Source organism: Belonocnema kinseyi, chromosome 3 (assembly GCF_010883055.1).
Source record: "Belonocnema kinseyi isolate 2016_QV_RU_SX_M_011 chromosome 3, B_treatae_v1, whole genome shotgun sequence".
Taxonomy (NCBI): Eukaryota; Metazoa; Arthropoda; class Insecta; order Hymenoptera; family Cynipidae; genus Belonocnema; species Belonocnema kinseyi.
Window position 1 is genome coordinate 116,264,861 of NC_046659.1, and position 27,869 is coordinate 116,292,729.

Consider the following 27,869-nt stretch of genomic DNA (forward strand, 5'->3'; position numbering starts at 1 on the left):
CCCCCATTCAATTAGTTCCTATTTCGGAGAAAGAAATTCTCTATTTTTTTGCAATTGATTTTCAAAGAAATTAAACTGAAAAAATACTAGTGGAAACATTTTTTAAAAATAATCTGAGTTTTTAACTTCTAAGACCTTTATATTGTACCCGGAAATTGCCCTAAAAAATGCAAAATAGCAATTTCATCAAATTCATGCTAAGGGCTATATTCTTATTTTTCATTTTGGCGAAATTAAATATGAAAATTAGATAAATCATAAGTTTCCAAGTATTTTCTAGTAAATCATTTTCTAGTCTTTACATCATTATTATTTAAATAAATAATTTTTTTGCTTTTAAATCATAAAAATTTATTATTTTGCAGGACAACCGATGTAGCTGATTAATTTTGAGAATGATTCTTGTTTAACACATTTGATCATTATTTAAACAATTTTCATTTGTTTAAACAATTTTTTCATGTGAATCTTTAAAGTTTATTATTTGCGGGGATTATTATAACAATAAACGAATATCAGAAGGTAGGTATTTGGCAGGTAAAGAGTTTCAAGAGTTATATTTTTTGATGAAGACATTTTTCAATTATTTAAATAAATAATATTACTTGCTGCTGTTAATAAAAAAGATGTAGAAATTGTAGAGTTTTCGCATCTTTCACATTGTGTCGCTTGTTAATCAGTATTTTCTTTGATTAATTATAATGTTTTGAAAAATAACTATTAATGATGTAACTAAAATTTTTTTAAATTATAATTGTTTAAAAATACACTCCTGTGTCAAGATATTTTTCTTTAGATAAAATAAATAAAACCCCAGAGAAGGAAAGTTTTTTAACGTGATTCAAGTATATTTTCTTACAAAAATTGTTCATGACAATCACAGTTGTTGTTAATTTGCATAATTTTCTACGACAATATTATTCTTGAGATGAAAAGTAGTAACTCCAATAAAACCAAAATTTTGTCATTGTTTAAAAATGCAAAATAATTGAATTTTTTACAACAGTTGTTTACAAAAAATGTTATCTATTAATTATTCAAAGCAATGTCAATTTTTGTTTATGACCAATTTCTGCGTTTAAAAACGTTATATAAGTAAATTTGTTTCTAACAGTTAATCATAAAAATAAAATTGTTATTTATATTTACATATAAATCTGTGGTTTTTTTAATATTTTTCAGCTTGCAAAACAAATGAGTAACATTTTTTTTAAAGTCATTCTAGACCGACCTGTTTCTTTCCCGGGTAGAAATTATAACTTGGTTCTTAAGAGGCCCTGTCTAGATTTCCTAATTTCTATCGAGGCCCTAATGTGGCAATCTATCGAGGGCGCAAGCAAAAGCGTCACGCTCAGCTAGCGACATCATCAGTAGGCAACCCAATAAGGGCCTATTAATAGGATCTGTATAGAATCTATATAATCCCTTACACTATTATTCAAAAGCATATGCTGCTATTGTTTCTTATTTTGTTGATTCAAATAAAATATTATTAAATTATTAAAAAATTGATCATTCTTTAAATTCTGAAGCTATGATTGCATTAATATTAAAGTTTAACCAGCACATTGACATAATCTATTACCATACATTTTTGATTCAAAGAAAGAAAATATTAATCCAATTGTAAAGTACGTTTTTTTTGCATAAGTTTAATCTACAGATGTTACACCTTTCTGTAGCCTCTGACAAGCACTTCTCCGTTTCTTCGTATTTTTATTAACATTCGATTATTAACTATACGCCGCACGTTATTCTAAAACTAAACTTATTGTTAAATTTGACTAGAGAAAACTTATTACTAATAACTAAAGACAAACTCAGTTTATTAAAATATCCGCAACGCTGAGAATCTAACGCATACACCGCAGGCGTATAAGTCAAACGCCTAATCCTCATAGCTACGATGCTACGCTGAGTGCAGTATTATAAAAGCTTGACGGCATTCATCCGAAACTTTATAAATTAGGAAAAAAGGTTTTTAAAGCTCTATTTATTATATATGATTTTTTAAACGTATTTATGTGATTTCAAATTAAATCGATCTTCAAGAAAAATTGTTTTTCAAATTTTTAAGGCACAAAATGTTTATAATTTTTTCAGAAAAAAATGAAATTTTTCAAAGTTTGCATGTCGGTAATTTTTTTAAATTTGTTCTTTTTTAAATTTAAGTATAATTAAGCATAAGAACATTAATGTACTTTTTTGCACTCACAGCTGTATTACCCGTTTTAACTGTCGAGGGCTTTACAAGGTCCCCTCGAGAAAATAATTAATTGATAGAAATTATTTTTTAAATATATCTTTATGAATAAAGCTTTTTATCTAGTTTAATAAAAAAATACAGTGCTAAAAAGTGAGTATATAAATAATGTAAGATAAGTAGCACAAAACAATAACCTATCGAGGGCCAGCAGAGGGAAAGCCTAGATTCTTCCAACTAGGAAATCCGGCTGCGGCCTCGTGAGAGCCAATATTTAGTTTAGGCATAAAGAGGCAATTTCTACCCGGGTTAAAATTTATTTAGCTTTGATTGCAAGGAAGAAAATTTCAAGTTAACGGAGAAATACGACCTCTGGAAAATTTTGAGAAAAAAAAATCAGGTTTTTCTTTACTGTGTGGCGTGTCTAACCATGAAAAACCTTTTTTACTTATGAAGAAATCGCAGAGTGGGATCAATCTGGACCACTTTTCCCGTCTTTTTACTTTTTCGCTCGATTGCAAACTGAATGAATAGAACCCAATAAGAATATCTTTATATTTTTGGTTGAAAAATTTGACTATTCAGTTAAAAATGTAATTACTGGGTTAGAAATTTGACTTAATTAATTAATTTCTTTTGTTGAAGCTTGAAATACATATCTGGTTGATAAACGGTGTCTTTTCCTAATCAATTAATTGCTTTAATCAAAAATTTAACTGTTTTGTTAAAAACTTTTTTCTTGTTTAACATTAATTCCTTTTCTTGAAACTTGAACTGCAGAATTTCTTGAAAAATTGTTTCTTTTCCGTATAAAAAAATTTTTTCAGGCGAAAATTAATGTATATGATTTTAAGTTGAAAATTTAAGTAATTTGTGTGAAAATCTTGCCTTTGTTATGTTTTTTATCTATATTTTTTGAAAATGCGTATTTTTTGGTAAATTCAAACGTTTTTTTTTATTTTAATCAAAATCTTCCTTATGTTAAATATGACATTTTTTGTTCAAAATTTATCTGTTTGGTTGAAATTATTCATATTTTTTGGAAAACCGATTTCTTTGTAGTAGATTTATCAATTTAGTCAAAAATTGATATATTTGTCTAAATGTTTAAATACTTTATTAAAAATGCATTTCTTTTCTTCGGGGGAGGGGAACGGATTTTTTATATTTAAAATGTAACTGTTTGATTTTCGGTTATAAAACTAATAATTTTGTTTAAAATATAATCTTTTATGATTAAAAATTCAATCATTTGGTTAAACATTTACGCATTTTGTTTTAAAAAATCTTCTTTTTAGGGGAAAATTAATTTCTTGGTTAAAAATTTATCTTTCTGGTTAGAAATTGAACTACTGGAACCATTTTTACAAATAATGTTAATCGCCAACCACATAATTACATTTCCAACTAAAATGCTGAATCTGGAACTAAAAGAATAATTTTTCTGCTCACAAAATTAATTTTGAACCCAAAGAGTTAAGCAAATGACTTAATTTCCAACTATAAAAGAACAATTTTAACTAAAAATAAAGTATGTAAGTTGTTAGTTGAAAAATTTTATTTTTAATAGAAAACAACAAATTTTAAACTAAAAAAGATTCACGTTTACCTAATAGTTCAATTTTCAGCAATATAGGTAGATTTTTGACAAAATAGTTGAATTCTTAACCAAATAATTGAATTTTTACGCAAATAGTTTTAATCAAACAGTGGCATTTTAAACCAAAATAAATTACATTTGAACAAAATAGATGAATTTTCACATAAAAGATTTTTTTAAATAAAAATTCTAAGTTAAATTATCAGATTAAAAAATTAATTTTTTCCCACATAAAATTTGTTTAACCAAGTAGTGAAAATATTCAACAGACTTTAATTAAAAAGTTGCATTATAATCATTAAGAAGGGTTTTTAAAATCAAAACGACGAATAATGATTTTAAACAAAGTATTACAACTGCCATCCAAATAAATAATTTGATGTTAATTGGTTTTTTTTCTACTGGTCCAAAATCATTATTGAAGAAATATTGATTTTAGATAAGTAAACAAAAAACGATAATATCCAATTATTTAATACATTTTATCTCATACTAGCCATAAAATAAAATTAAAATATAAAACATTTGAATGTTTGAAAAATTAATCTTTCAAGTCTAAGAAATTATGTCGAAATTCAAATTGTAGGGGCAGTGAAGTAATTATTCTCGTATTTCTGTAGCGCAGTTGAGAATTAGACCGGAAATCAGAATCGCATAGGTTCGGATCCCAGCGGAGCTTCAAGATTAACTTTTTCAAAGTTTAAAAATTAAAATCAATATTTTTAAACTATTTAATTTAAACCAGTAGACCCAAAAACAATTAACATCAAATTATTAATTACGTTTTATCTCCTCAAAACCATAACATCAAAAAAAAATTGTCCAAATAGTTGAATCTTCAATAAAAAAAAATTCTCTACGAAAAATAAAATAGTCCTTTGCCTAAGGAAAAAAGATATACAATTAAAATAACCTTCTTTATGCAATCAATTTCATAATTATTAAGGCCTTTGTTTACTCAAGGCTAATAATTTTCACAAAAAATGGAAAATAAAGAACCGACAAAAATTTGAAGATCAAAAAAATAACTATGCGGAAAAGTAGCAGCTGACGATCCTGAATATGTATAATTAATTTCGAGTCCATTGATTTAATGTAATTTTAAGAGACTGAATAATTCTCATTTTTCTTCAATTTTCTTGGAAACTTTTCGATTTTTATATCATTTTAAAAAATATTTTGAACAATCATGAGTACACTCATTAATTTGCATCAAGCAGTGAGTTTCTTTCCACTATTGAATAAGCACATATCTCAACTAATCGAATTTATAATTTCCATGTAATCTTTGCTGGTTAAATTTTATACTCATTTAAGCTAATGCTTATTCTTGGAGAATTATCTTTTAGCCAGTTAGTCAAGCAAATGCAATTTTGTATGGGATAAAGGGAGATATACAACCGAAAAAAAATTAATTGAAAGCAGAACTCTGTATCTCATATTGAGTTCGAATCTTTAGTAGATATTAACACTTATCAGTTCAGAATTAATTTTTTTGTTCAAAATTCAAACATTTGTTTAAAAACTCGTCTTTTTGAGATAAAAATTTATTTCGTTCAGTAGAAAATCATTGCTAGTTAAAACTTACTTAATGTTTTGAAAATATTTAAACAATTTCAACATGAAATCTTAAGAATTTGGAGCGTTTTATGTTCAATAGAATACAGTATCATTTACACCCATTGCAAAAATGAAATCTGTCCCTTTTCATCAATAATAAACATTTTTTTTAAAAAGAAAAAGATTTGACCTTCAAAAATCAAAGTCAATAACAAATTTTACTTTTTTTAAACTAGGCTTTTTTTCTATGTATTCCTCCCAAACGAAAGCTTGAATTTTAGTCTGTAAGATTTTTGAGATTAAAAAGTGGAATTCTTTTTTTTTTAATTTTAAAAAAATGCGAGAGCTATTTTGGAAAATAGAATATCTGTTTTTACGAGTTTTAACTCTTTTAATTGATTATGAATATTTTTTAGAAATAAATATTTGATACTCAAAAATTAGTTTTAAATCAAAATTTTACTTTTTTCATAGAAGAACTAGTTTTTGAAATTCTGTTGCGCTAGAAATGAAACTTCGTCTTTTTCTTTAAAACCCCTAAAATTAAAAAGCAGTTGGTGTAAATAAAGCATTAATCTTATACAAGATTTTTCAAACCGCGTATGTATTTAATTAATTCTTAACTAATTTCTTTCAAGATTAAGTTGCTATCTAAAAATCTTAGTAAAATAAAATTTTAAAATAGCGTTCCTTAGAATTTATTAATAAAAAAAGAATTGTCTGCGAATAAATGTTCTTTTGGATAATTTCTTTCACAATTTCGCAAATAGTTTCGATAGTCTTCTTTAGGAGAGAGAAAATAAAAACCCTAATAAAAATAAGCATAATGGAGTATTCTTTAATATAATTGTTTATAACAATAGCAATTGTTGAATCATGATAATAAATAATTACAAATTAAAAATCTCATATAGACTATAAAACATTTTATGTGAAAAGTAAATATTTTCAACGTTTAGGGAGTTTGCTTGAACAATTTTCTTTTAGATAAAAAGTCGTATTTCTTAATTCCACATTTTGTCACTTAATTTGTTTTATCTTGTTGCGTATAACATTAAATTGAAAAATCGAGTAATTCCAGAAGCTTAAAAGCTTAATTCAGTGAATTAAAAAAAAAGACTTCGACATGCGTTAAGAAATAGAGCCTGCAGAGAATTATGAATAGGAAATTCCTATTTTTATCTACTATGTGTCGTAGCCGCTTAAGTGAAAAGAGTATTTCGTGGCAAGACATATTGACTACATTTTTCTTAATCGACTAGAAAATAAACACGCGCGCGATTATTATTCTTTTTGTCTGACGCAAATTTTAAAATAAAAATGTTTTACATTATATTATACAAGGACAATAATTTTTTAGGGTTGATGGAAATTGATATATTGAATTAAACTTAGGAATGTTAATTTTATTTTCAAAGTCTCATGATTTTTGCTTAAAATAACCGATTTCCAATAAAAACCGCTGAGATAATATTTTATTTTTTAAATTATATAAATATTTTTTTAATATAATTTTTTTATCAACAAATACATTTTTTGATGAAAAAACTATAATATTACATTTTTCGTTTAAACTGATAAGACTTCCTTAAAACCTAATATTTTTTATTTGAAATCTCCGCTTAGCGTGGAAAAAGTCAACATAACATAAAATTGTTTGAAATTTTATTATAAAATTTTTTTGAATTTAATTATTTTAAAAAAAAGCAGTAGGATTTGAATCTAATTTGATTGCAAATTTTTTTTCTTCTCAGGTTGAAAATTCAACTATTTGGTTAAAATGCAACTTTCTGTGATTCGAGCTTTTTTGTATGGAACTGTATCTATTTGGTTAAAAAGTCAATCATTTTGTTTCAAATTCATCTTCTTTACTAAAAAGTTGAACTATTTTTAAAAAAATGAGTTTTTTGTTTGAAGACTCATTATTTTTCTTTAAACTTCATTTCCTTGATTAAAAATTTAATTATTTTATTGAAGATGATTTTTTTGGGTAATGTTTGATTTTTGAGACTGAAAATTCATGTATTCTATTACTTGAAAATTCAACGATTTAGTTGACAATTCTTATTGAATTGTTCTATTTAACTGTTTTCTATTTAAAAAGGATTTTTTTTATATACGACTTTTACTACTTAAAATTTAATATTGTTGAAATTCTACCATTCGGTTAAAAAGTTTCCTTTGTATGTTGGATTTAGCTTAAAACCTCAACTCTTTCATTAAAGATTCATCTTTTTTGACAGAAAACTAATCTTTTTTTTGTTGCAAATCGAATTATTTTGTTGTTGTTGAAAATACATTTTATTTCAATCTAAAATATTAAGCATTCCCTTTAGAATTTAATTTGGTACGTTTACATTAATTTAATTCCAAATTTTTTTCACTATTATACCCCTATTTTCAGAACAAATTAATCTATTTTCCCTGTTTTTAAAGAATTTTTGCCTGTGAAATCTGTTAAAATATTATGTTTTGTTTTATATGATGGACATTTTTCGAATCAAATCGAAGACGAAAATTGAACCTGAAATGAGGAAGAGGGTTTTTTATAATTGTGATGGCAGCCAGGCTTCTTATAAAATTAAAACCGTGTAAATTAAAGAAATGAACATTTTCGGACAACTGGAAAATCCTGAAAAATAAAATTGCCGCAACTGTAAAATTCCCGAAAATTTTTTACATTACATCATTGGAAAATTCCCGAGTAATGCAATTTACGCGCAGTTTATATTTCAATGCATTTGAAAATTCGGTGATCATAAAATTCTCGACTGAAAATGTCTGAACTCTTGAATTAAAAAAAAAATTAATTTCTTTCACGAAATTTTTTTTATCAAATATTTTATTATTAAACTTATAATCAATAAATAATATTGATAAGAGAAAAAAATTTTAATTACTAAAATTCGGGAATTTTGTAGTTCGGATATTTTATAATTCAGCAATTTCCTTTTGGGACTTTCATTTTTCGCGAATGTTCCGATTCGGGCAATTTATTCGGAAATTTTTTTAATTCGGTAATACTATAATCTGACTGAACTTTTATTATTCGGTAATTTTCCAGTTTGGGAATTTTATTATTCGGAAACTTTGTAATGCGAGATTTTTCCAATTCGAAGTTTTATTATTCGGGAATTTTGTTATCAGGAAATTTTTCATCTCCGCAATAACAGGAACTGACGGAACTATTATTTTTCGAAAATTTTCAGAACCAGGGATATTATAATTGGTGAATTGTATTATAAGGGACTTTCATTATCAGGTCATTTTTCAAATCGAGAATACCATAACCTACGAGACTTCTACTATTCGGGAATTTTGTTTTTTAGAATTTTAAAATTCGGGAGTTTTCCATTAAGATAATTTTATTGTTCAGAAATTTTGTTACCCGGGAATTTTTAATTTTGTAAATATTGTAAATTAACGGGATTTTTATTATTCGGGAATTTTTGAATTTGGTATAATTATAAACTGACGAGACTTTCGTGAACTTGCCAGTTCCAGAATTTTTTTATTTTCGGAATTTGCTATGCAGGAATTTTGCAATTCGCGAATTTTATTATTTAAGAGTTTTATAATCGGGGAATTTATTATTTCAGAATTTCATGAATTATAAATTTTATTATTTAGAAATTTAATGATTCGGAAATGTAATTATTTTGGAATTTTTCAATTCCAGAGTTTTCCAATTACAAAATTTTATTTTTCAGAAATTTTATAATCCGGGAATTTTTCAATCGGAAAATATTCTAAATGGGCGGGGCTTTTATGATTTAGGAATTTACAAATACGGGAATTTTATTACTTAAGAATTTTTTTAATCCGAAATTTCATTATTGGGTAATTTTATTGTTCTGGAATTTTATTATTCGAGAATTTCATTAGTCAGGAATTTTATTTTCAGGGAATTTTTTCATTCGAAATTATGATAACTGGCGGGACTTTTATTATTCATGAATTTTCCAAGTCGGGAATTTTATTATTTAAGAATTTTTGAATTCAGTTATACTATATACTGACACGATTGTTATTATTCGCGAATTTTGCAATTCGGCAATTTCATTATTTGAGAATTTCATAATTGGAGGATTTTAATTTTAGGGAATTTTATTCTTAGGTAATTTTTGATATCGGGAATTCTAAAAACTGGCGGGAGTTTTACTATTCGGAAATTTCCAAGTTCGGAAATTTTATTTTTTGAAATTTTGTGATTCGGGATTTTTTTAATCCGGCAATTTTCAAATTAAAAAATTTTATTATGAGGGAATGTTTCAATTTGGTATTACTATAAACTAACAAGACTTTCGTGAATTTTCCAGTTCCAGAATTTTTTTATTTTCGGAATTGTATTATTTAGGAATTTTATAATTGGGGAATTTTATTATTTAGGAATTTATAATTCGGAAATTTTATTATCAGGGAATTTTTCAATTCAAATTTATAATGAACTGATGGGACTTTTATTATTCGTGAATTTTTCAATTAGGAAATTTTATTATTCAAGAATTTCCAAATGCAGTAATACTTTAAACTGACACAATTGTTATTATTTAAGAATTTTGCAATACGGGAATTTTATTTTTCAAGAATTTCATAATTTAATAATTGTATCATACGAAAATTTTTGAATTCGAGGATTCAGTAATTTTATTATTTGAGAATTTCATTATTTGTAGATTTCATTTTTCGAAAATTTTTTCATTCGGGAATCTTATTGTTCGTGATTTTCCTATTTCTAAAATTTAATTATACGGGAATTTTCAAGTTGCGTAGAACTATAGACTGACGGGACTTTTATCATTCGTGAATTTTCAAATTCCAAAATTTTTTTAATTGAAAATTTTATACTTCAAAAATTTTATTACTGAGGAATTTGCAAATTGGGGAATTTTATATTCGTGCTTTTTTCAATACGGAAATTTCCCAATTTTAAAATGTTACCTATTATTTGAGAATTTTTGAATTCGGTAATACTAGAAACAGACGGAGCTTTTGTAATTCGCAAATTTTCTAATTCAATTATTTTTATTATTCGAGAATTTTATAATTTAGACTTTCATTATTCAGGAATTTACAAATTTATTAATACTGACGGGACTGTTATTATTAATCAATTTTCCAATACGGGAATTTTGTTACTTGAGAATTATTTAATTCGAAAATTTCATCCTTCGGGAATTTTATGATTCGGTAATTTCATTATTCGGGAATTTCATTATCAGGGAATTTTTCACTTAGGAAATACTATAAACTGACGGGACTTTTATTATTCGTGGATATTCCAAGTCTGGAATTTTATTGTTCAAGAATTTTCAAATATGGTAATACTATAAAGTGACAATTTTTAAATTTTACCTATTATTTGGGAAATTTTCCAATTCGGAAATTTTCTAATTTCAGAATTTTCATTGCCTCAATTTTGTAATTTGAAAGTTTTATTATTTGAAAATTTTTTAATTCAGTAATAGTTTTAACTGGCGCGACTTTCTTTATTCGGAAATTTCCCAACTCGGGAATTTTTCAACCCGGAAATTGTATTATAAGGGAATTGTTTAATTCGGTAATTTTACAGTGTCGATAATTTTATTACTTAGTTTTTCCAATCCTCCCAAAATTTTTATTTTTGCAAAAAGTAAAAAAATGTATTTTATAAAAGTGTTTCAGATAAGTGAGTGATATGGCGACGATATATTCCACAAAGTACTTTAAAGAAAATCGAGGAAGCGCGAGCAAAATGTGTTTACTTCGCTTCTCTCCTGACATCGAGTGTCGCCTTTTGCTGCGATGAGTTGGCGAGATTTCCTCCTACCCTACTTACTTCCTATTTTCTCCAATTTCTCAACATCCCACATTTCTCTTTGCCTGGAGGGATTGAAGGCAACGACGATTTCTATTTTAAGGTGTTTTTTCAATTCACTCAGTAAAGCTTCTCCCCCAAAAGTCTCCCTTTTATTCCAAGATTCATAAATAGCATGTGAAACGGGGAGCTCCAGATAAAATAACAAATTAAATAACAAAATCAGACAAACACTGTTTTTATTTTTAACGCGATCAGAGTGTCTATCTGACCCGATAAACCGGGAAAAGTCTGGAAATTTTGTTCGACGAGAAGCGATTTATGTTTCCTGATAAAAATATCAGAATTCTAAGCATGATTTGGAACAGGAGATTTTATAAGAGATATCTGTAATTCTGAATTTTCAAAGGGAATTTTCCAAAATAATTTCAATCTTACGTTAGACCTGAATTTAAAAAAGTAGTATATTCAAGTATCATTCTGACCTATAACAGTCAATTTTGTAAAACAAATTTTATTTTTTAATTAAAACAGGAAATTTCATAAAAGCATTCCGACTGGAAAAAAACGAATTCTCCGGAAAAATTACTATTTCGACTTAAAAGAGGGAATTTTTTAAATAATGATAATTTTGATTTAGAACAGCAAATATAATAAAAACAACTATGTTGTTGATTTTGAAAAGGGAATTCTTTAAGGGATAATGCCACGGAGAACTTCTTGAATTAATTATAATTCTAAGCTGGATGCGGATGCTTTCGAGAAAAATTATAATTCTGAATTTAGTCAGAGAATTTTTAAAATTAAAATTCTGGCTTGGAAAATAAAATTGTCGAGAAGAATTCAAATTATTTGCTAAAGTAAGTTTTCCAATTGAATTACAATTTTCCCTTAGAAGAAACAAACTTCACCAAACAATTATAATTTTAACTTGGAACAGTAAACTTAACGTTTCTGATTTGGAATTCGGAGTTTTTTTAAATAGTCACTTTGAGTTTGAATTTGGAATTTTACAAATTAATTACAATTCTAACATATAGAGGAAACTTCAAAAATGAATTATAATTCTGACTTGGAATAGTAAATTTTTTGACACAATTGCAATTTAGCTCGGAATAAGGAATTTTATACAAAAATAATGTTGCTGATTTGGAAAAGGGAATTTTTTGTGACTAAGAATTTCCCAAATTAATTTTAATTCTGACTTGAAACGGTAAATTTTTCAACAGAATTGCAATGTTGACTTGGAATGAGGAATTTTATACAAAATTAATGTTGATGATTTAGAAAAAGACATTTTTTTCACGGGGAATTTCCCAGAATTAATTATAATTGTGACTTGGATACGGATGCTTTAGAGAAAATGAATAATCCCGAATTGGATCAAAGAAATTTCGTTAAAAACTATTATATGGATCTGGAACAAGAAATTTTTTTAAAATTGTAGTTCTGGTTTATTAGAGGAAATTATCGCAAAAAATTCAAATTTTTACGTGGTAGAGATGCTGATTTTGAACCCGACATAAAAAAAACTCTATTGAAGTTGGAGCTTGGAATTTCTTAAATAAATTATAATTCTAAGCATGAAGAGATACTTTTCTAAATTAATTATATTTCTAACCTCAAACAGTGAATTTTCCAAAATTATTACAATTTTTACTTCAAGGAGGAAATTTTCAAGAGAATTTAGAATTCTGAATTGAATGAAAGACTTTATTAAAAAATTATAAATCAGAGCTGGAAGAAGGAATTTTAATAAAAAATTATAATTCTGACATAAAACAAAAAATTTTCTAGATAAAATAAAATTCTTACTTGAAACCGTGAGAAGAATACTAATTGTAAATTGGGCCAAGAAATGTTTTTGAAAATATATCAAATGAAATAATACAGTGGGTCAGGAAATTTTAGAATAAAAATTTTAATAATGATCTGAAATAAGAATTGTTTTAAGATTTATAATTTTAGGTTAAAAAAGAAAATCATTGAGGATAAGTAAAATTACTACTAAGAAGACGAAATTGTCCAAAATACTTACATTTATTAGTTGGAACAGAAAATCTTCAAGAAATAATATAATTATTAATTGGATCCAGGAATTTTCGAAAAAACACTCATTGAGATTTGGAACAATAATTATCTATAGAGAATTATAACTCTGGCCTAGAAGAGAAAATTGTCGAGAAAAATTATAATCCTTACGTGAAACAGTGAATTTAACCAAAAATACAATTTTGGCTTGGAATAGCGAACTTTTGAAAAGATTTATTATTCTGGTTTGGAACAGGGAATATTTTAAAATAATGATATTTTTTAATTTCTTCAGAGAACTTTCTGAAGTTATATATGTAATTGTAAATTGGTTTCAGATTATTTTTTTAACTATAATTTGGATCTGGATCTGTAAAAGAATTATATTTCAGAATTAAATAAGAGAATTTTGCAAACGAATTAAAATTTTCACTTGGAAGACGAGATTTTTAAGAAGATCTATAATTCATAATTGGATCAGAGAATTTTCCAAAAAAAGTTTAACTGAACAGTGCATTTTTCGAAAGAATTACAATTTCGACTTACGTAGAATAGAGAATTTTTGAAAGGAAGAATTATAATATTGATTTAAAACAGAAATCTTTTTTAGAAGAATGATAATTTTGAGTTAGTGCGGAAAGTTTTCCGAAATAATTTTATATGTTATTCTATATTGGGTCAGATAATTTTGGAACACAATTATAATTCAGATCTGGAACAAGGAATTTTTTGTAAGAATTCTAATGCTAACTTAAAATAGAACATTATTCACAAAAATTACAACTTTGACTTAACGGAGAATTTTTCCAATGAATCATGATTTTAATTTGGGGCCGGAAGTTTTTCAAAAGAATAATATTTTTGATTTGGAACAGGGATTTTTTTAAATAATCATGATTCTAATTCGGAACAGAGGATTTTCGAAAAGAATAATCGTTTTAAGTTAGTTCAGGGAATTGTTGAAAGGAATATTGTATGTAATTTTATATTATATAAGAAAATTTCCGAGAAAAAACTATTATCCAGATCTGGATAAAAAAAATGTTTAAGAATGAGAATTTTGAGATAAATCAGTGAATTGTGCAAAAAAAATTAATTTTAACTTGAAAGGGGACAGTTTTAAAAAGAATTATAATTCTAAATGGGATCAGACAATTTTCGAAAAAAGTTATGGAATTTCCCTAAAGAATTGTAATTCTGGATTGAAAGAGAAAAATCTTGAGTTGAACTAAAATTTATACTTGGAGCAGTAAATTTTCCAAAATAATTTCCATTCTTACTTGGTATAGGGAACTTTAAAATTAATTAGGATTCTGGATAGGAAAAGTAAATTTTTGAAAAGACTGATAATTTTGATTTGTAAGAGAAATTTTTCAAGAAGACTTGTAATTCTGACTTGGAACAGTCAATAATGCGAAAGAATTGATATTTTGATCTAAAAAAAAGAAGTCTCGAAAAAATTATCGATGTGATTTGAAACAGGGAATTTTCGAAAAGAACTGTAATCTCAAAAATCAGTATAAATCTCAAGCCGAAAAAATGAAATGCTAACCAGGTTAAAACCGAAAATTTAAAGTCATCCCTCTTGTAGACACATTCACACAATATTTGTATTTGTCCTCGCAATAACTAAAGAATTTTTCTCTCGCCAACTGCAAGATGATCAAGTAGGTGGCCATGGATGAAAACTAATTTTTTTTATTTAGGGCACCTTGGTGTGAAAGAAGACAGTACACTGAGTATCATTTTCGCTCAATAAGTGTCTTTCACCAACGAATCACAGGAACAGAGAAAGAGAGAGGAGAGAGACTGGAAGAAGTTTGACGACAAGAGGGAATGGTACATTACGGATGTGTGAAAACCGACAGCGGTGGAATCGAGTGCTTCGTTGAGTTCAGTGAGACCCTAAGTTATTTAGCTATGTGTATCCTTTGATATAAGTCAACAGGAAGCTTCTATATCACCACATTGTGTACACATCCAATCTTCAAACATGAGCCAGATATTTTGCATTTTTCGGCCCTGTTGATCCAAAAGCCAAACTGAAAATAGCTAAAATTAAAACGCCTTTTCACAAGGTTTTATTTAACTTAGGAGAGAGACCACGTACTACTCATCCTAATTTTTTGGGGGGTTTTCGCCTTTCTATTTGCTCGTCCCCCAAACTTTTTGCTAAAAGTGGGAAGGAAGGGGGAGTAAGAGGAGGGTAAGTAGGAGAAATGAGTGGCGGGGAAGTATGGAAAACTAGTGAGATAATTAGAGGGTTAATTAGGGTAAATTGGGGTGAAGGATTTGAGGGGAAGTGAGGAAGCATCAGGTATGGATAGGTAGGGGGAAGTGAGGAAAGAGAGATTGAGGGCAAATTATAAGAAGGGAATTTGAAGGATTTATGGAAGTTAGAGCAGGAAAAGTAGGGGAAATAAGGATGTAATAGAAGAATTGAGAAATGTGGTAGTAGATAAAATTAGATAAAGGGCTAGAAGAAAATTTGACAGTGATAGGAGTAGGAGAAAAGTAGAGGAAATTGAAGGGGGGCAGAAGAAAAATTAAATGTTAGAAGAAGGTTTAAGGAGAGTAGTTGTAGAAGGAATAAGGTCAGTATAGGAGGTACATAAGAAGGGTGCAAGTAGCTGAAATTAATTATGGAAAGGTAAGAATGAGGTAGTAAGAGGAGTTGTAGCTGGGAGAGAAGAGAAAGTGAGGGGTAGGAGAAGAGTTAAGAAGAGTGTTAGAAGGGAGAGTAGAGGAAATAAGCGGAAGTAATAAAGTAGAGTGAATGTGAAGTAATAGAATTAAAGTAGGGGAAATTCCGCGAAATGGAGGGAGTTGAAATAGGGAAAGTAAAGGGCGAGGAGAGCTGTTTTAGGGGGAAATGGTGTGTGGGAATGGAGGAGAAGAAGCGATAAGTGCAGGGGTAGTAGGGAATGTAGAACAAATGAGTGAAATTACTGAAGTAGGATAAATTCGGAGAAATAGGGGGATCCTAATGCAACTTGTTGAATATCAATTCTTTTTGGGTTGAAAATTTACCTCTATTGATATAAAATTCAAAAAACAGTTTACTTTCAAGCCAAGAATAAAGAATTTCTAAACTAGAAAGTTGATTTTAAGTCAAGAAGGATGAATTTTCAACGAAATAGTGATTGAATTTTCAACTAAGGAAAATACCTCTCCCATTTTTTTTGAAAATTTATCAGTTATAGGTTTAATATTCAACTATTATATAAACTATTATATAAAAAATTAATCTTTTTTTTAATGGTCTATTTTTCTCGAAAATGTAACCTTTTTGTTGGAAAGAGTATAGTCGGGTTTTCATGTAAAAATTTTTCCTAATCTAAATCAGATAATGCCTGATGTCTAATTAATATTAAAAAATGATTGATTCAGACCAACAGGGGAGAATAAATTAACATCCAAAATTATTTAGGAGTACCTGGTCAAAACCACCAACATGAGGAATGAATATTTCGTTGAAATTTAACTGTTTTCTTTTATTAAATTTTATTTTTTATTCACAAAAATTTGACCATTTAGCTTTAAAAAAAATTTAATGTATTAATATTTTTTGACGATAAAATTATTTGATTGAATGCTTCTTTTTTGATCGATCATTTAACTGTTTTATTGATAGTTCAAATGTTGCACTTTCAAAAAATAATAGAATAGTTAAATAACGATTTAAGGAAATAAATTAAATTTCTACCCACAATTTTCATTATCTACGGAAATTTCAAATTTTGTAACAAAATACATGAATTTTTGTACCAATATTTTAATTTTTAATGGTAGTTTTAACCCAATAGTTTAATTTCCTATCAGAAAGGTTAATTTTGTACCAAAAAGTCACATTCTAAGCAAAATAGTATAATCTTTCACTAAAAAAGATCAATTTTCAACTAAAAATAGAGTATTTAAAAAAAATCGTAAAAAATACAGATAAATTTATCTATGATTGAATCAATTTTTAACCAAACAAATGAGTTTTCAACGAAAAATATTTAATGACTACCAAAACAAAATCCAACGAAAGTGGAAGTTAAATCTGAAACTTATAAATAAATTTTAATTTAAAAACAAAACTAATTTTTAACCAAAAAAATGAAATTTCAACAGAAAATTTTCAATTTCTGCCAAAAAAGAATATTTTTTAACAAAATACGCGAATTTTCAACCAAACACTTTAATTTTTAGTGGAATTTCCAACCTAATAGTTTATTTTTTAACTAGAAAGTTTTATTTTGTAAAAAAAACAGTTGGACGAAAATAGATTAATTTTCAAATAAAAAAGATCGATTTTTAGCTAAAAATAGAATACCTTAATGCTCAGTTAGCGAAACAAGTATTCAAAGAAATAAAATAAATTTTTTACAAAATGATTAAATATTCAACCAAACAAATGAATTTCTCAACAAAAAGATAAAATGTCTATACAAAAATCAATCAAAAATTCAGATAAATTTTTCGTAAAGCAAATTAATTTTAAACGAAACAAATGAGTTTTCTACGAAAAAGATTAATTTTCTACCAGAAAAGTATAATTTTTAACAAAATATATAAATTTTTTAACAAATACTTTAATTTTGAATTGTATTTTCAACCGAATATTTTAATTTTCATGTAGAAAGGTTAATTTTGTACCAAAAAAGAAACGTTCTAAACAAAATAGATTAATTTTCAACTAAAAAATATCCATTTTCTATTAAAAATAGAATAATTCAATGATTAGTACGTGAAAGAAGTTTTTAAGGAAACAAAATAAATTTTTATAGAAATAGTTAACTTTTCAACTGAACAAATAAAGTTTTCACCGAAAGCATTAAAGAACTACAACAAAAATCGACAAGAAATTTAGGTTAATTTTTCCAAACGCTAATCAATTTCCAAACAATGAAATGAGTTTTCAATGAAAAATATTTAGTGTCTACCAACAAAAAATTCTAGCAAAAGTGGAAGCTTAATTTGAAGTTAGAGCAAATAAATTTTCATTTAAAAACAATACTAATTTTCAACCAAAGAAATAAAATTTCAACCAAAAATGTTCATTTTTCGCCAAAAAAGAATATTTTTCAACAAAATACATAAATTGTGAACCAAGTAGTTCAATTTTAAATATTCAACCAAACAAATTAAATATTCAACCAAACAAATAAATTTTTCACCAAAAAGATTAAATGTCTATACAAAAATGGACCAAAAATTTAGATAAGCTTTTAGTTAAGCAAATTATTTTTAAACCAAACAAATTAGTTTTTTACAAAGGGATTAATTTACTACCAGAAAAGTATCATTTTTTACAAAATACATGAATTTTTAACTAAAAACGTGAATCAGGCACCAAACAGACTATCGCAAAAAAAAGTTTTAAAAAATTGCAAATGGGTGTTATTAATATTAAAACTGTAAATTTCTCGCTATAATAAGAAAACTTCTGTAAATCATATATAACGTTCTCAAATCACAGAAAATGTTCTGTAAAATCCATAAAAAATGTTGGAAAATAAACCGTGTTTTTGCTAAAGAATGGAAAATTAGTGCACACGTAGCGCGCATAATATTCTGGTACTACTAAGAAATACATGGGTACTAAAAAAAACTTCTAAATCACTTCGGGCATTATTAACACTTTCCCGTCATCTTTTTTTATTACCTTGACCAAACTTGTGAGAGTAACAATTTTTTTAAGTGTTGCGTCCGAGTTCTGTGCATCTTTCTGATAAAATGTAGTTCTTAATAAACTTATATAGGTACCTCTAAAAATGCATATGTAGTCAAATAAAGTTTTAATCTCTTTTTGCGTTATTAAAAGTTTTAGTAATCTTTTATTTTTGAGTAAGCATTAGAATTGTAAAATTGCATCGAAATTTTTTATTTTTTTTTATTTTTTTGCGTATCGATACACCGGTACCCGGCTGGATGGCCCCAGTTTTAACTAGGCACCGCAAAGTAGAAAAAAATATTTTTTTGGTTCTAAATAACGTAAAGCCTCCAAATATGGACCGATTTGGGCAAACAAAATCTGGAAAAAAGCTTATAAGATTTCGAAAATAGATTTTTGTGTCTAATTTTTAAATAAAGCTTTCAATTTTTTTCAGGTAAATAAATGTGACGAAAAAAATGGCAATTTTTCTATTTGACTTCCCCGGTGCTCGTCAGTAAAATTAAAATGGTTGAAATCGCCTATGTTTCTTAGAGTAAGATTGGTTAAAGATATTCCAATTTTATATCAAAAAATAGAATTTATAATCAACTTATTTATTAAAGAATTTTCTTTACGATTTTCCATAATTTTTCGCTATTTTAAATTCATATTGCGAAAAATTTGGATAAAAGCAATATAATGATAAAGACATTTTTTTCTTCAGATTACTATTGTTAATAATGTAACAAATTTAATAAACATACGCATTATTGGAGCATTTCTCAACGGAAAATTTCTTTTTTTTTCAATGTCACTACTTCAAGTTGGGCACACTGTGGCAATTTCAGCAAGAGTCACAAATACCTTATAAGCTTTATAATATTTTTAAACAAATTTAATAAACAAATGCCTAGATAAGGCATTTGTCGCACGAAAAATTCGGTTTTTTCGATGAAAACTTTTTTAATTAGGAACTTCATAATAATTATTTTAAAAATTATTTATTTATTGATACATTTTATCACCTTTTTAAACAAATGCATTATTTGAGCATCTATCAACGGAAAAATTCTTTTTTTTTCGATGTCAATATTTTTGAAGTGAAAGTTCATGATGATTTCAAAAAAATTATAATTAGTTGATAAATTTCATATCTTCTCATAAACAAATTTGATAAGCAAATGCATTATCCGAGAGTTGCACCCTTATAAAAATAATTAGAGTAGTGAGAAACTTAAACTTAATGGACTACGATTGAAAAAAAAACTTTTTCGTCAACAAATTCCGAAATAATGCATATGCTTATGAAATTTATTTAGAACATCATAGAATTCATCAACTAAGTATGAGTATAAATACAATTATTATTAAGTTTCGAATTAGAAAGACTAATTTAAAAAAATGTCCTTGACTGATGCCCGAATAATTCATTTCTTTGTTAAATTCGTTCTAAAAAATCCTAAAATTGTTTAAAAAATTATGCATTTTTTTCTGAAATTAACATGAAGTTCCCAATGTAAAATGTTGTCATCGAAAAATTGATTTTTTCAACAAATGCCTTATCTATGCTTTTGTTTAGTAAATTTTTTTGAAAAAATAATGAAACTTATCAACTAATTATGTATTCTGCTGAAATTGTCATGAAGCTCCCAACTGAAACTACTGACATTAAAAAAAAATCGAATTTTTTTGCCGACAAATGCCCAAATAATGCAATTTGTTTATTCAATTTGTTTACAAAACTCGTAAGATTAATCCAAAAATTATTATTTTTGCTTAGATTACCATAAAGTTCGTATTAAAAAATTGACATGGAGAAAAAACTAATTTTTCTGTTGAAAAATGCCTGATCAATGCATTTGTTTATTAATTTTATTAATAATATTAAGAATAATAGTCTCAAGAAGAAATTTCTTTAGAATTATATTTCTTTTATCCAAATTTCTTGGAATATAACTTTAAAAAACATAAAATTAGAAAAAATCGTTTAAAAAAACATTCTTTCAGCAAATAATTTGTTTATGAAAAAACGGTTTGCTTATTATTTAATATTGCAACATCTTTAACTTATGTTACTCTATGAAGCTTAAGCGATTTCAACAATTTTCATGTTATTGACAAACACCAGAAAAGTCAAATAGAAAAAATGGCAATTTTTTCATCATACTTTTTTATTTATAACAAAAATAAAAATCCTATTTTAAAAATCAGGCCCTACAACTCTTTTGAACCAAAAAAGTATTTTTTCCCCACTGTGCGCTGGTTGAGGATAATGGAATCTTTATTTGCCTTTTTTTAAGGCTCATCATAAAGAATCAGTGTGGGGTCAGTTACTTTTTTCAGTAAATTTTCGCACTTCTTTAATTTTTTAATTTAAAAATCAAAATAAGCAAGATGATAAAACATAAGAAACTAAATTGAAAAAATTCCTACAATTTAAAAAAAATATTGCTTCTTCAACAATATAGATGACTTGTCAACAAACTAATTAAATTTCCAACTATAAAAATGAATTTTTAGCCGACGAGTTGAATTTTAAAGGGAAAAAATTTTTCATTCGCTTTTTCTAACCAAATAGTTGTATTACAGTTGTATTATATAATAATATAATGTGTAAATATATTTTCAAACCAAAAAGAACGCTTTTGTACAAAAAAGCTTCATTTTACAGCTGAAATGATGAATTTTCAATAAAAAAGTTACTTTTCAACCTAAAAGTTGAATTTTCCACGAAAAAGACGAATTTAAAACAAAATAGTTAAATATTTAACAAACAAAAAAATGAATTTTCAACTCTAATTACGAATCTTCATCCGAACAAAATTTTTACAAATTATTTTCAAACTCAACCGTATACTTAATTTTTCAATCAGAAATGACAATTTTTTAAGAAAATCGCTGAATGGTCTATAGAATTTTTGTTTATCAAAAAAGATAAAAATTCGAACCAAAAAGAACACTTTTGAGAAAAAAGTTGAATTTTCAACAAAGATGTTTGTTCTTTTTCAACGAAATAGTTGGATTTTATAACAAAATATTTGAATTTTTAACAAAATACATGAATTTTCAACCAATAATAATGCGAAGTAACTAAAAAGGAAATAAAATTTAACTTTTAAATTACTGCAAAAATCGTTACTGATTTGCGTTACAATTTAATTTTTTTAATATTAACAAAGTTACCCTAAAAGATACAAATAACGGAACTTTTTAGTAAATTAGTTCTTTGAGGTTAGGAAACGTAGAAATGAAATGATGAATTCGCAACATTATACATGACTATAAAATAATTATTAAAATTTACTTTAGCATAATTATACTCCGCGAAATAAGTAGGATTTTTAAACTGATTTCTAAAATAAGGTTAATTTTAATAACGGATCACGATTTAATTTGTGAACATCGAAGAGACGACGCCACGTGAGTGCAATGTTCGCATTGCGCATGCGTCGCGTCAACCGCTGGATTGGCTACCGCTGGCTCGCTTATTGAACATGATTAAATTTATTAGAAAATGGCTTGCTACCAATAATACTTCTAAAATAAATAATACTAATTTTACGATCATAAAAAAGACTTACGAAGTAATGGTGAAATCATTTTTTTTATTTCTATTACTTAAGAATAAATAATCGATTTTAAATTTGAAACAATAAATATTTTTTTAATGCAGATTTCCTTTAACAACAAAATAGCAATATTTGTATCCTAACTTATTAGATGCACCTTCATTTTAAGAACAATTATTTCTAGAAAAATATTCAATATGTGCATTTATTCATTAAAATTGTTTAACAAATTATTATTTTTTAATAATTAATACAAAATTACAGCTAGGAGTCACGAACGATACATTTCAAGAGGGCTCCGCAAAAAAAATTAGTCCTGTACGTGGAATAATTTTTAAAATGTGAATTTGTTTATGAATATTGTTTGAATAATTACCAGTTGTTGTTAATTTGAATAAAATGATAGTAATAAGCGGCTTTATTTTGATTTATAACTTTTTTCACAGTTTTATCATATTAAATATAATTTTTTCTCCAAGTAGTTACTGAGAGCTTTTTCAAAAAAATTTTTTGTTAATAATTATATCTCTGAATTATTCCTTACTAAAAACTTAAAGAGAAATAATTAATAATTTGTAATACAATAATATTTATTGAATTCCATCAATTACTGCCCCACTCTAAGTGAAAAGCTGAGAAAAGTGAAAATATTTTTTTAAACTGTAACTATCTAGCATTACTGTAGGAAAAGATAATTCAAAACAATAACAAAATGTTTGATCGATTAAATTTTGTTAAATTGCATTATTTATTATCTCGCTACTAATATAAAGTAAACAAAAAGTTGAATAATTTGGAAAAACCGCAAATTTCCACCATTATTCAAAGAAAAATATTACTAAAACATTTTAAGAAATTATTTAAATAATTATGTTTGTAAAATTGCCATAACCATGACCTCGATATGAGTAGAAAGTAGACAAAAATTGTAGTATTTCGGAAAAAACCACAACTTTCTGGCATTATTCGAAGAGAATATCCCTAAAGCTAATAGTCAATTGTTCAAACAATTATTTTTGTTGAATTAAATTACACAGACACACAAAAAAAGTGTGCTCTGGAAGCATATTTTCCCAGTAGCAAATGTGTGCTACATCGAATGTGTCAACTCGAGCCTAACCTAGAAATAAATCTAACCTAGCCTAACCTAACCTAACCTCACGAAACACAATTAAACTGATTGTGTTGTCCCGTTGTGTTTGCGGTACCGTTTGAATCAGCTTGGGCCTTCACCTGCAAAAAGGTCAAACCTGTCCTAACCTAAAAAAACCTGACCCGACCTAACCTAACCTAACTCAACTTCACGTAACACAATTAAACTCATTGTATTGTCCCGCTACGTTTGCGGTACCGTTTCATTCAGCTTCGGCTGAACCTACATAGAGGTTTAACCTATCCTAACCTAACAAAACCTGACCTAACCTAACCTAGCCGAATGAAATTCAACCACACGTGTAGCTACGTAAGCGTACGGTTCTCAGTCTTAAATGCGTGATATATTTAATAGGTTAACTCGATCTTAACCTACAAATGAATCTCACTTAACAGAACCTAACGAAATTTTGCTTAACGCAACACAACTTAATTTAAGTGTTCCCGTTGTAACACAATAAAATTCATTTCATTGTACTACAGGTGGTTAAAAATTTAGACGCACATTACTCATTAGAAGAAACTTAAGAAACTTAAGTCTAAGAAAAGCAGAGAGAAAAAAATTTTGAATAAAACTCTTATTCATTTGCATGTTTAAGTTAGAGTTCTACGTTTTAATTGATACAAACATTGTCAGCTTAATTGAAATGGGGTCAATTCTACTTGTAGTTCTAAGTTTCTTCATATGAGTAATGTGCGTCTAAATTTTTAACCACCTGTAGTACAATGAAATGAATTTTATTGTGCTACAACGGGAACGCTTAAGTTAAGTTGTATTGCTTCAAGCAAAATTTCGTTAGGTTCTGTTAAGTTAGACTCACTTGCAGGTTAAGATCGAGTTAACCTATTAAATGTAGCACACATTTAAGACTGAGAACCGTACGCTTTCATAGCTACACGTGTGGCTGAATTTCATTCGGCTAGGTTAGGTTAGGTCAGGTTTTGTTAGGTTAGGATAGGTCAAACCTCTATGTAGGTTGAGCCGAAGGTGAATGAAACGGTACCGCAAACACAACGGGACAACACAATGAGTTTAATTGTGTTACGTGAAGTTATGTTAGGTTAGGTTAGGTCAGGTTTTGTTAGGTTAGGATAGGTCAAACCTCTATGTAGGTTAAGCCGAAACTGAATGAAACGGTTAGGCTAGGTTAGATTTATTTTTAGGTTAAGCTCGACTTGACCCATTCGATGTAGCACACATTTGCTACTGGGAAAATATGCTTCCAGAGCATTACGTGTAGTTCAAGAAATTTCTGTTAATTCAGATTAGGTCAGGTCAGGCTCTGTTGGGTAAAGTTATGTTAAATAAGTTGATATCAGGCAAGGGTTGATCCTTCACAGTTGTCGACATGTTTTTGAAGTGAAAATTTGCATCACTGGCATTATTTTGAAATTTATTTGCCTCAGTGCATGATTTTTCGTCATTTTTTGAGGGTATGGCTCAACCATGACGTGATGGGTGATTTTTTATACCGAATTTGAATTCAGCGCCCCAAAATCCATAGGAATACGTGTGTCTTGTTACCAGATCCGCACACTTTTTTTTGTGTGGCTGTGTTATTATAACCTTGCATTCGGTAAAAACTTAAAGAATTGTGAAAATTTTCTAAAAACTGGAACCATCTGGCATTACGATATGACAAGATAGTTATTAACAATAATACTTTGTTTGAACAATTATATTGGTTAAATTTCACTAATTATTACATCGCTTTGAGTAAAAAATGGACAAAAAATTGAATATTTTTGAGAGAAAAACAGCTATCAACCTATTATCCAAAGAAAACATTGTTGTAAATAATAATAAATTTTTTCAAAAATTATTTTCATTAACATAGATTAATTATCACCTCACTCTAATTAAAAAGCTGGAAACAAGTGGAAATGTTCGCTCGAAGCGAACTTTTGTCCTCTGTCATAAGATAAAATTGGTATGAACAATAACAAAATGTTTAAACATTTCAACAATCAGATGTTTGAATAATTTTAATTTTTGAAATATGGTTAGAATACCCATGGATATGTCTATTATTATACATCAGAATTGTGTACAGTAAAAAACATACGTCAAAAATTTATAAAAAATAGCCCATTTTTGAGTATATTTTAATGGAAGCTTGTTAAAAAGGATTTTTAAGGTATTAAAACTCCCTTCATGCAATTACTTAACATCTCAAGAGCTTAATGGAGAAAATCAGCTTCTTCTTAAATAAACAAAGAACCGTTTTACTCTCCCAGTCCTTACTTTTACTTTTATCCTCCAGTCGAGTTAATTCATTCCCTGTATCTCCTAATCTTAGTAGAATGGATTTAATTAAAATATAAATTAGTATTTTAAACCTTAATTTAATTTCCCCTTTTTTACACTTGTAGAAGAACCAGCTGCAAGTAAATGGTTCTCTGAAAGCGGAGAAATAAGCGCAATGACTAAATGCATTGAGTTGCTGGCCATCTTGGGTTCCTTTCTACTAGTCTTAATCACCCTTCCGTTTTCGCTCTGTTTCACGTTTAAAGTTGTACAAGAATACGAGCGAGCTGTGGTATTTAGAATGGGTCGTTTAAAGGATGGCGCTCGAGGACCAGGTAATTAGTGGAACAAAAACTGCCATCTAAGTTACTCCTATGTGATATTTATTAAAATTTCTACTTCCTAAAATCATTCTGATCATTGTAGGCTATTCTCCACTACAGGCCTCGGTCTCATAGTACGCATTTTCTTTATTCTTATTTCTTTCTTCTTTCACGAATCTTTCTAACGATGCAATTGTTTTTTATTTAAAAAAAAATAAATAAAATTAGGCGCCATGCACCTGAAACAAAAGATTTTGTAACCTGCTAAGTCCCTCCAATCCGATTCTGTATTAACATTAACTTCTTCATCCTTACTTCTTTCGCTTACTTCTCTTCCCTTACTTCTCTTCCCTTACTTCTCTCGCCTCACTTATCGAACCCTTTTTCTTCCTACCCTACTTCACCTACGACATTTATCCTCTCTAGCAATCCCTTACTTCTCCTTCCCTACTTCTCCTTCCCTAGTTTCCTTCCCCTTCCGCCTTGTTTCTACTTTCCTACATTCCCTCACACCCCATCCCTTTTCACCAGTCCTGCCAACGTATCCCTCCCATTCCTTGCACTTCCCTACAATTCCTGACACACCTCCTCTACTTCCTCTCTTCCCTCTAGCTGTCTAAACCACTCTCCTACTTCTCCTCAACACAACTGCCTCATATACTCCCCTCCTCACTACGTTCCTCATCTACTTTTCTACTCCGCACATACCAACATTTTTTATTTTTCCTGCCTGCGTTTCATTCCCGTTTCTTCCATTTTCCTACAATCCCTGACACACCTCTTCTAAACTCTCTCGCTCTTTCTCTTTGTTGGTTAACCCAAAATTTTCTTTTTCTTCCACACCACAACCTTCCCTACTCTTCAGCATATCACTCCCCTCTGCTAGTCCCCATAAACATCTCCCTCACTTCTACTACTTCTGATCCCATTCGCTGGCCTACTTCGCATTCATACAACTCCCTCCATTACTTTCTACCTATAAACTTCTGTTTCTCTTCGCTTTCCGATCTTACCCACAAATTCAATTTTCTCTGATCCCTTCTGAAGAAATGCTTTTGTCCTTAAGACCTACATCTCTTCACTTCCTCTTCCAGCCCCCTTCCCTTCTTTTTTCTCATACGCTTTCCTTATCCTTATCCCCCACCCTACTTCCCATCTTTTCCCTTCCCCCTTCCTTGAGGCCCTCCGCAGAAAAAGCAATCGTCAATGTAACTATTTTTTCACTCTGCCTTTAAGCATACATGGCGGACTCCGAAAAAAGGGATCTAGTAGCCAAAAAATTAATTTTGATATTTTGAGGGTTTCAGTATACTTAAATCTAATACTTTTAGTGCAACTTGTCCAAGATAGATTAATAAAAATTTCGCAAAGTTTGAAAATGTTGAGTGAAACTACTTTTTCGTGAACTTTTTTGCAAAATATTGATAGAGTAATTAAGTACTCACCAATTTATTCGTACCTACTAAAAGGTAACAAGGATACTATGGTTTTAAATGTCAAGGAAAATCACTTCTACCCCACACATACACATGATTATATATAATCAGGGTATTTTTTGGAAAAATTGATTGGTAGTTGTTTAAATGAGTTTTCGCAAACAAATACAGAATTTATCAACAAAATATACTGTATATATTTCTTAGTGATAATACCAGGTGTATACATATGAAACCGGTATTGCCATCTAGCGGCCAGTAGGCACACTTGTAGGCACTGTCGGAACTTACCATTTGTGCTAATTGGCG

At 27.9% G+C, this 27,869-nt stretch overlaps 1 protein-coding gene across 6 annotated transcripts in view; it reads left to right on the top strand.

Annotated features, from left to right (window-relative positions):
• LOC117170243 (band 7 protein AGAP004871-like) overlaps positions 1-27,869 on the top strand; it is a 58,764-nt gene that overhangs the window by 2,830 nt on the left and 28,065 nt on the right. For 3 of the 6 annotated variants that reach the window (XM_033356873.1, XM_033356872.1, XM_033356871.1), the window contains exons 2-4: positions 11,020-11,263; positions 14,898-15,088; positions 25,927-26,136. In XM_033356873.1, coding sequence (XP_033212764.1) covers positions 15,028-15,088; positions 25,927-26,136 — 271 coding nt within the window. In that variant the 5' untranslated portion in view covers positions 11,020-11,263; positions 14,898-15,027. The remainder of the gene's footprint in view (positions 1-11,019; positions 11,264-14,897; positions 15,089-25,926; positions 26,137-27,869) is intronic. The other 3 variants (XM_033356875.1, XM_033356874.1, XM_033356876.1) reach the window with 3 other exon arrangements.